This window comes from Trachemys scripta, chromosome 11 (genome assembly GCF_013100865.1).
Source record: "Trachemys scripta elegans isolate TJP31775 chromosome 11, CAS_Tse_1.0, whole genome shotgun sequence".
NCBI lineage: Eukaryota > Metazoa > Chordata > Testudines > Emydidae > Trachemys > Trachemys scripta.
The window spans coordinates 30,674,096-30,684,559 of NC_048308.1; the positions used below are offsets into that span (position 1 = coordinate 30,674,096).

A 10,464-nucleotide genomic window follows, 5' to 3' on the forward strand; every position below is an offset into this window, starting at 1 on the left:
TCTTGTATTTAGCTGTGACACTCTGAGTACATTTCCCCAGACCTGAAGAGCTCTGTGTAAGCTGGAAAGCTTGTCTAGCTCACCAACAGAAATTGGTCCAATAAAAGATATTATCTCACCCACCTTGTCTCTCTCTTTCATTTTTGTTCATCAATTGTACTTGGCATTCCATCCCTTAAATGCACCTCCTTCTTTCCTATCTTATTTTCTGCAGGCATGGTAACATAATAGTATCAGTATTGGGAGATGGGCCTTTTTTACCACAAGTGACAAGCAGTAAATAAGAGAAATGCCTGTTTTAGTGCTATGCTATGGTAGCTTTGAACATGTCAATTAAATTATTGAGGAGTATAACTGCCCACGGATATAGGTGTATGCAGTGTTGTTGTAGCTGTGGTAGTCCCAGGATATTAGAGAGATAAGGTGGGTGAAATAATATCTTTTATTGGACCAACTTCTCAAATGCTTGTCTCTCTCACCAACAGAAGTTGGTCCAATAAAATATATTACCTCACTCACCTTGTCTCTCACTTCTCTCTCTATCATCAAGTAACTGACAGCTCCAGAACTCCTACCAGAAACTGGTTTAAGGAAAGTTCTTAAAATCATTGTTTTTGGACAAATTGCCATAGAGAAGCTGACCTTTGTTACAAGACATTTTCTCCCTGTTAACAGATAATAGGTTAAACAAATAGTTGAATTAGTAAATAAATAAAAGTTTAAAAAGAGCCAAATAGTTCATGGTGAGTTGAGAGAAGAGGAAAAATAGTGATTTCTGCAATTATTGGCTAAAGATGCAGTGCAAAAATCAGAATCATCAGCTGATCAGATGCACAAGAGATTTTTAATGCTAATCAGTCTGAGGATCAAGTAATAAAATCAACAGAAGATAAAAACCTCAGTAAAATAGATAAGACTAGAAAGCTTCATAAAGACAAACAAACATGCGGGGGGTAAGAATCCTTGAGAGAAAAATAAGAGGCATAATGAATTAAAAATCAGATGTTAGACGAGCCACCAGAATTCACCTATAGTTAGTTAATGTACATCAACAATGACAAAGAAAAGGAAGAATAAGTAAACCTGGAAGAGCCCATAGAATGAAACAAAGAATAAAGTTAATTTTCTTACTAGTAACAGGCAGAATTTTCTATGACTTGATGGCAGCTATGCTAATACAGAAAACTACAGTTTGGGGATGCAACATCTATTTAACCAACACACATAGAATAGATGGAAAAAGAAAATTAATTAACAAGATAAAGAGTCCAAAATAAAAATTTAAACGTACTACTTTTGATCAAATGCACACAACTGCTTCTATCAAGTTAAAAATTAACAGACCCATAGAAATCAAGGAACTATACCAGGCTTGAGCATGTTTTACAGGATGAAAAACAACAGAGAGCGAATAAGAGGCAACTCCCACAGTACATTCCACTATTTATGACCTATGAGTCAGACGTGAGTTCTGATCCTGGGAGGTGCTTCGTTGCCTTTTGCAATGGTTGAATGCCTTAAAATCACACTAAGTTGAGAGTGCTCAGCATCTCTCATTCACTGCTTGGTCTAATGAAACTGGCTCTGTTCAACCCAATGAGGGGCAAAGGAGAGAGGGAACAAAATTAAGAATATCTTTCTGAAGAAAAATGTGAGCGTGATGGGGTACATAAACTCAACACTGGGATAGAAGGAGCAGTTCTAGGCCTATGTAGCCCCATCCTATTGCACCTGCAGAACCTGCTCCAGCTGGAGGAGGAGTTTAAAATAGAGCTGGACAGCTCAGAAGGGTGAGGAGAAGAGATAGGATAGAATAGGATATAGACTGGTAGGGGAGCCCAGGCTCTCAAGTCTGCTGTGAGGTGGTATAAACCCCTCCCTCCTTGAGATAAGGGGATTAAAGACATTGTAAGCCCTGAAGTAACGATGTGAGGCCTTTGGGGGCCCTCAGTTGGGCTGGAAACTCCTTTTTTGGGGGTGGGGGTGGGGTCTTTGGACTTCTATACCTTGTTGCACTCTATCCCAGAAAGGGATGATTTCATGTGTGACCTGGCTAGAGGGTTGAGTTACAGTCTGTAATCCTGGACAACCAGGTCAGATCAGGACCCCAGGCCAATTCACTTGTGTATTAGTACAGCTCAAAGTAATGTGTAAGCGTGTATTGAGATGTTTAAATGTCATGAAATCTAGTGGAATGTTATGTATTATTTTCACTTATTTGTTCCTATTATAATATAATAGCAAACATTTACTTTGTGTATACCCCTGTAACTAAATAATCCAAAGAAATCTTGTGAAATACTAATGAAGGACTTAAGGACTTTAACAGAAAATGCTAATTTCAAAGCAAGTGGCCATTAAGTGATAGTTGGCGATTAGAGGCTATGTGCATTCCTCACTCAAAGGAAAAGTCCATTTGGGTAGCGATATTGTCAGCTTGTTTTCTTTGTGAAGATACTATAAATATGGATTAAAAGAAAGACCCTTTATCTCTGGACTGTTTGGATTCTAACAGGGCAGAATAACTAAATGAGAAGATGGAGATACCAGAGTTATTCCTGATAGCCCTCAGAGACCTTTAGGAAACTGGCAGATGACAATATCTTGCTACCATTTGGAATTATAGACTATGATTCTCTGGTACATATATTTTACCTGCTTTAACCTCCCAACGACTCTCATTGTTTTTCTTAGCTAATAAACCTTTAGTTAATTTACTATAGAATTGGCTGCCAGCATTGTCTTTGGTGTAAGATCTGGAGTACCAATTATTGTGGGTAAGTGACTGGTCTCTTGGGAGAAACCTGATGTGGTGTGATTTTAGGATTAAGTGAACTTTTAATCACAAAGTCCAGTTTGTCTCAGTGGCAAGACAGGCTGGAGAGTCTAAGGGGATGGTCTGTGACTCCACGGTAAGACTGGTATAGTGATCTAGGAGTTCACATTTGTTACTGGCTTGGTGAAATCTAATTATAGAACACACTACCAGTTTGGGGTGTCTGCCATGTTGTCTGACAGTCTGCCCTGAGGTAGGCACTCACAGTCGTGAGCCACTCCAGACAGTGTGACAGTATCTACTCAAAGAGAGATTGCCAACATGCTGGAGCGACCACTGGAAGGCAATACTAGAGATGGGGGAGAGTTGCAACCCAGGGACCTAACCACCTGCCAGTACCACTCGTAATCAACAGCACCGTCACAGCGAGGAAATTTTTTTTTTAATAGAATCTCTGTTTGTGTGAAATATTCAAATAGAAAGAAAAAGAGTGTAGGGAGGGGGGGGTGGGAGGGGTCAAAGAAATTATAAATGTGTACAACCTGCAGGTAGATGGAAAGACCTAAATACAACAAAACTCTTGATATTTGAATGTTACTCCAAGGTCTTCATTCACAAGTACACTATTGAATGATAATCAAAGGTCATACTACTTCTAATTACTAATAAGAACCACCCTTACCTAAAGATGATGGATGCAGTCACAAGGTCAAATTCCGCATTCTTTTGCCAAGCAAACTCCCATTCACTTCTGTCTACTTTAATCTAACCTAAATATTTATATCGGCGCCATGACCAGGTATTTGAATGCTTTACTAATTTGTTAAAGCATACACATGAAATTTGCTGTCTCTCTTCTTCCCCCACTAGCATGGAGAGAAAAGTTGCCCACTCTTGATTTTGACGAGGTCTTTCCTGTGCTTGCAGCTTTATAAATTATACAAAAATGACATGTTCTTACTAAAGTGCAAGAATCTTAACAGCCTGTGCCCAAGAGCTGAGATGAAGGAGTAGGGTCTTTGAAAGAAAAAGACATCTATAACAATTCTGTCAGTTCAATGACTTTAAATAATTAACTGCTGGTAACTGTATCATCATAATACCATTTTCTACTTTTAAAACACAAGAAGGAAACAAGATTCAATGAACTCAGAACCTGTACCGTGATCAGATTTTTAAACTTCATCTTTAATAGTACTCATAACACAACACACCTTAGAATGACAAAACACCTGAGAATAATATAGTATATCTATTTACTTGATATACCTCAAAATAGAGATTGGCTCAAGTGAAATGCCCTTATGCAAGCACCCTAACTTTGGGGAAATTTCTATTTGGCTCCAGATGTGGATACAAATATCACAGGAAGTCTCTATCTCCATAATGATAGGAACAGAAATCTAAATTCTTAGAAGATCTGAATTTGGGGGAAAATTGGATCTAGGTCCTAACTTTTTAGCTTGGTCCCTTCTCCAATTTAAATTGAATCTGTCATGTTTCTTGACCTCTGCACATAGCTTTGTTATTCAAATATCAAAAGGGAATGCAAAAAATAAAAAAAAATGGGGGGGGGGAAGGAAACCATTACATTGTGCAGCAATACTGCTTCACAACCAAAGAAAGGACAAATATTTCTATTGAAAAAGCTTTTATAAAACTTCTCTATAAAGTTTTGAGCAATTTTCAAGGACACCAAAACCCATCAATCCCAGAATGTTTCTTTATAGTGTGTCTGTTGAACAAACTGGTAGCAAAAACAAGAACGTTTTACTACTGGACCACATAGTTTAAAAAACTTGAATTCCTATTATTTTCTCCCTTTTAGATAGCTTCATGCCTTTCCATTTGTTTTACAAAAGTGAAAGGAAAGTCAGATTGAGTGTAAAAGTTCATTCTCCATATAAAAAAAAAATTGATTGTTTTTCACCCTTGACATTCCACTTGAAACTATGAAAACCATGTGGGAGGTGGGGCATCATGTAACAGTCATTATTTGCACAGATGGTCTGCAAGAGTATTTTGACTTTTGATCTAGAAAGAAACAGGAACTTGGGTCATAACTTCAGACAAGGCAGTGATCCATAAAAGGAGCACTTCAAATCTTACATTAATCTTTGGTTTATACATTTTTCAAGCCAACAATAGGAATGAGATTTTTCCTAGGAAAACTCAAGTATATTTTTAATGTGAAAAAGCAAACATATTAGTTATATATAAATGCATAAAGGTTTCCGATCACATTTTATGAAGTAAAAAAAGCACTATGCAAACTCACCCCTGGACAGTCTGATTCCTCCTTGGACGTGTCATTTTCAAGCTGTCCTGCTATTTTACAAATGTAAAAATATTTATCCTCACAATTTTTAACTTGCCAGTGTCCTGCCTAATAAAAAAAAACAAATAAAAAACCAAATCAAACGCGCACACGATTAAGTAGTTTCTTTTCCTATTTAACAGACCCTTTTGGACGAGAGGATAAACAGACAAATTCTCCTCACTTGATTCCTGTGTTTAGTCTTCCCATTGACTTCTGCAAAAACCTTCAATACTATTTGTGTGAGTAAGGCAAGAAGGATTTGTCTCTTTGAATATTAAAATGAAATGCCCTTTAACTGACTGAAGCCAATGAAAACTGCTGTTGCTAGCCCTCTCAGAATCATGTCTTAGATGTTTCTTAGCTACCACTGGGCCTGACACTATTAATCCTTTTTCACGTTCATAGTCTTTACTCAAGCAAGTAAAGGTTTGTGGGACTGGGCCCTTAGGCATTTTTAAACTATTTTAGGGTTACCATACGTCCGGATTTTCCCGGACATGTCCGGCTTTTTGGTGCTCAAATCCCCGTCGGGGGGAAATTGCCAAAAAACCGAACATGTCCGGGAAAACACCAGCATCCCTGCCCCGGTCCCCTGCTTACCTGAGTGGCTCTGGCAGGCTGCGAGCTGCAGGCGGATTGCTCGCTGCAGCGGTGGCTGCTGCTGCTCCCTCCAGACACCTCAGCTCTGTGTACCTGAAGAGTGGAGCTGCCCGAGCGCTACCGGCTTCATGGTTTGCCAGGCAGCCACCAGACCTCCAGACCCTGCACCCCGGGCCGGGCGAAGGGTCTGGGGGCTGCCCAGCAAACCGTGAAGCCAGTAGCGCTCGGGAAGCCCTTTTTGCATGGCTGGGAGGGAGGAGGGGGGGAAAGGGGGGGCGCTGGGGGGAGGGGGGGGTTGGGGGGGGGGCTTTTGGGGACGGGGGGGGGCGGGGCCAGGGCCCCGTGGAGTGTCCTCTTTTTAAAAACCTTTAATATGGTAATCCTAAACTATTTGACATGCAGAAAATGAATGCTTTAAAAATTAAATTTTGTGCCTTGGTCTCTGCTACGCTGCACTTTCTATAGTCATTTACACCTGTGCAGAATGCTCATGTGTATCTAAATTATAATTTAATTAATTATCTTCAGTTCCAAGACATTAGGCCTGATCTTCCAGTTCTCAGTTACTAAGAGTAATCCTTGGTTTCTGTGGGACTACTCCTATGAGTAAGGATTAATCACATGAGGAAGGGTTTTGCAGGACTGGGCCAATTATTAGGGACTAGATAGAATTTCTGATAATTGTGCAGAATAGTGTATTCTTTGGCAAAAAACATACTTTACTATAAAACCTGAAAATGGTATCACATGGCATTAAGGAAAGAGTTTATTAGTGGGTTTGAGCATTAATGAATTATCCTTTGGCCAGATAAAACATTGGTGAATGTTTTTAGACATCCTTGTTTGGCTAGTAGGAACTGTAATTTACTTTTTTTTTTTTAAATGTATGCATATTACTCCCAGTCTCAAAACCTCTGGCAGATTTGGAGTTCAATCCTGCTGCCACTAAAAACAATGGCAAAACTTCCAATGATTTAGAATGGACAGTATATGCTGCTCCTTGTATATTTTTACAAGATGTTCCATAAACTGCTATAAATGCTGAGAACTGAGAGCAACATGAAACCGGCATACTTTATCAAAAAAATTCATTTGGAGCTTTCAAGTTAATAACCTAAATACAATAAATTAAGATGCACTTTATATGGATTTTAAATTATTTTCTCTTCACTGAAATAAAACTACCCGCCCACTGATTTTTGTCTTCTTCCATTTGGCAAGCATTGCATTATTCCATTTCTTATTGAGGATGAGGCCCAATGGTTATGATTCATTCTCTGTTTTGTTTGTGCATCAGCACAGTCCTAAGACTGATTTTTAAGGCTATATCATACTTTTCAAGACTCAGAGTCATTAAGCATCAACAGGCAATGTTGTAATGTGGTTAGGGATGGAAAAATATATGCATATTAAAAAGCCCGACACTGATCATGACCAAAATTGATTAACCTAACTTTATTTTTAAAGGAAAGGTGGAAAGAAAACTTACAGATCCTTGTGCTGAAACACAAAGTTGACTTGTTCTCCGAAAGATATTAGGCTCTTGTTTGTGCCAGTTAGTGAAGGTTACTGAGAAGCCATCAGACCATTGAAAAATAACTGGGGTTTTATTACTGTTCAAGCCAATCCATGTTTCGGTTACATTTTCTGAAAAAGAGATTTAAAATTTTGATGAAGCAGAAATAAATGCCAATTATTTCCATAGGACTAACAGCACCTTTTTAAAAAAATGCAGAATTTCAGTCAATTTCACCTTTCCTCCCCCCCCCACAGAGATATGTTTCTACTTTACTTTATAAAAAACGGCATCAAAAGTAAATCAATGTATGTGATCTGTAAATGCCCCGGGGGAAAAAAAATTGGGAGCATATGCATGCAAGGGGGAGAAAAAATGGTATAGAAGAGGACGTTGACTATGGAGTAGTATCCTTTTTAGGGCTATCAAGAAATTAAAAAAATTAATTGTGTGATTAAAAAAATTAATCACAATTAATTGCACAATAATAAAATAGCATTTATTTAAATATTTTTGGATATATTCTACATTTTCAAATATATTGATTTCAATTACAATGCTCACTTGTACAGTGCTCACTTTATATTTATTTTTTATTACAAATATTTGCGCTATAAAAAAAGAAATAGTATTTTTCAATTCACCTAATACAAGTACTGTAGTGCAATCTCTTTATCATGAAAGTTGAACTTACAAATGTAAATGTAAACAAACTTGTTTCTCTTAGCGATTGGCTGAACAAGAAGTAGGACTGAGTAGACTTGTAGGCTCTAAAGTTTTACATTGTTTTGTTTTTGAGTCCAGTTATGTAACAAAAAAACCCTACATTTGTAAGTTGCACTTTCATGATAAAGAGATTGCACTATAGTACTTGTATTAGGTGAATTGAAAAATACTATTTCTCTTGTTTTTTACAGTGCAACTATTTGTAATAAAAATATAAAGTGAGCACTGTACACTTTGTATTCTGTATTGTAATTGAAATCAATATATTTGAAAATGTAGAAGATATCCAAAAATATTTAAATAAATGCTATTCTATTATTGTGCAATTAATCGTGATTAATTTTTTTAATTTTAATAATTGAAATCAATATATTTGAAAATTTAGAAAAACATCCAAAAATATTGAAGAAATTTCAATTGGTATTCTATTGTTTAACAGTGCGACTAATTGCAATTAATGTTTTTAATCGTGATTAATTTTTTTGAGTTAATTGCGATTAATTGACAGCCTGAATCCTTTTCCACCCAGCCTCTGTGGCTGGGAACTAATGGGAGCTCTACTCTACATGGGTGGGGAGACATGACCTCTTGGAAGAGCCACTGTAGATTCCCTACTCAGGGCAACTTAAGTTGCAAAGAAAAAGGTATCAAACATTGCTGCTTTGAGCAGTAGTAGTTCTTGCTCCATAGCTTTTGCACAGGGATTATTATTGAATTAAATAAAAGCCCATGCTGTCATACAGGTGTAATTTGTAAAGTGTAAAAAAAAATATGAAAAAATTCCTGAGAACTTAACAATTGGGCAGCAACAGACCATGAATTCCAGTTATGATTGAACCTGGTGATACTGTAAACCCAATGAGCACTCAGCCAGTCTGAAACGATGGAAACAGCTACAAGCATGACTCAGACATTCTAGGCTTCAGAGTGACAATCCTGGAATTTTACTATATAGATGCTTGAGAGCAGTTTGCAGGGGCCCAGCCAATAATAAAATGAAAAGGATAAGAATCAGACTGCAAAGGGCTTATTCAGGGCTTGCTCAGAAGCTAGAATATGCCAAGATCCATGGTAAGAGACACTTGACCATTAGACTCTGATGCTAGTCCCACCTCCTAGAGGGAACAGTGTTTTCTGGAGCCTTACAAAAGGGCGTTGAATTGCATGGGCTACTGCTCTTCTTTTGCATGAAGGGGAGAATATGGCCCTTCACTGCCTTCATACACATTCATTTTGTTTATTTAATTACAACAGTGCTCATTGGGGTAGCAGATAAGATACACATCTCATTGTTGTGAGGATCCTAGAGCAGGGGTGGGCAAACTATGGCCCAGGGGCCACATCTGGCCCTCCAGACATTTTAATCTGGTCCTCAAGCTCCCATCAGGAACCAGGGTCCAGGACTTGCCCTCCTCTGGCGCTCCAGCCAGGGAGCGGGGTCAGAGGCTTGCCCCACTCTGTGCGGCTCCCAGAAGCAGTGGCATGTCCCTTCTCCCTCTGCAGCTCCCATTGGCCAGAAACCGTGGCCAATGGGAGCTGCAGGGGCAGCACTGGCAGACAGGGCAGCACGCAGAGCCACCTGGCTGTGCCTCCATGTAGGAGCCGGAGTGTGGACATGCTGCTGCTTCTGGAAGCTACTTGAGGTAAACGCCGCCTGGAGCCTGCACCCCTGGACCCCCTTCTGTGACCCAACCCCCTGCCCCAGTCCTGATCCCACTCCCACCCTCTGAATCCTTCGGTCCCAGCCTGGAACACCCTCCCTCCTGCACCCTGAACTTCTCATTTCTGGCCCCACCCCAGAGCCTTCACCCCCTCCCACACCCCAATCCCAAATTTTGTGAGCATTCATGGCCCGCCATATAATTTCCATTCCCAAATGTGGCCCTTGGGCCAAAAACTTTGCCCACCCCTGTCCTAGAAGGAGCAGGCATCATAAATTCGGATTCTATCGTATATCTGTACAAGACAAATAATATGCCTGAGTCATGTGGAAACCCATCATTAAAAGAACTTAATGAATCAAAAAGAATTCAGTGATTAAAAGTAATACAGTTTAAACTAACTCTCCAGCACTCACCATCTTCAAGAAGGTTAATAAATAACTCCACATCTGCCAAGGAAGTTATACTAATGAGATTGCTATTATCAGTCTTGCAAGAGAGTAAAGCCTCATTCCAGCTCTTTTCCTCTTTATGAAGTTTGTAGCAGTTGCAGTTGTAGGGATACCAGCCAGTGTTACAGCGGGTAGGATGATACTTCCATACATCTTAGTTAAACAATAAAAGATAAAAATATATTACACAAAATTAATTTCAGGCTATGCTCTATTGTTTTCTTAATACAGTCATAGCATTTTTTTTTAAATTTACAAAAGTAGAAATATAAAACCATCCAAAACTACTAGGTAAAGAAAGAACATTTCCATATTCGAACATGCAGTATCAAGTATCAAAATACAAATGCTAAATATAGATGATACATTATTGTAAAAAAAAAAAAAAAAAAAAAAAAAAAAAAAAAAAAAAA

At 38.6% G+C, this 10,464-nt stretch overlaps 1 protein-coding gene across 1 annotated transcript in view; it reads right to left on the reverse strand.

Annotated features, from left to right (window-relative positions):
* PLA2R1 (phospholipase A2 receptor 1) overlaps positions 1 to 10,464 on the reverse strand; it is an 84,021-nt gene that overhangs the window by 45,826 nt on the left and 27,731 nt on the right. Inside the window, 3 exon segments of the mRNA XM_034785248.1 lie at positions 5,055 to 5,162; positions 7,186 to 7,343; positions 10,016 to 10,205. Coding sequence (XP_034641139.1) covers positions 5,055 to 5,162; positions 7,186 to 7,343; positions 10,016 to 10,205 — 456 coding nt within the window.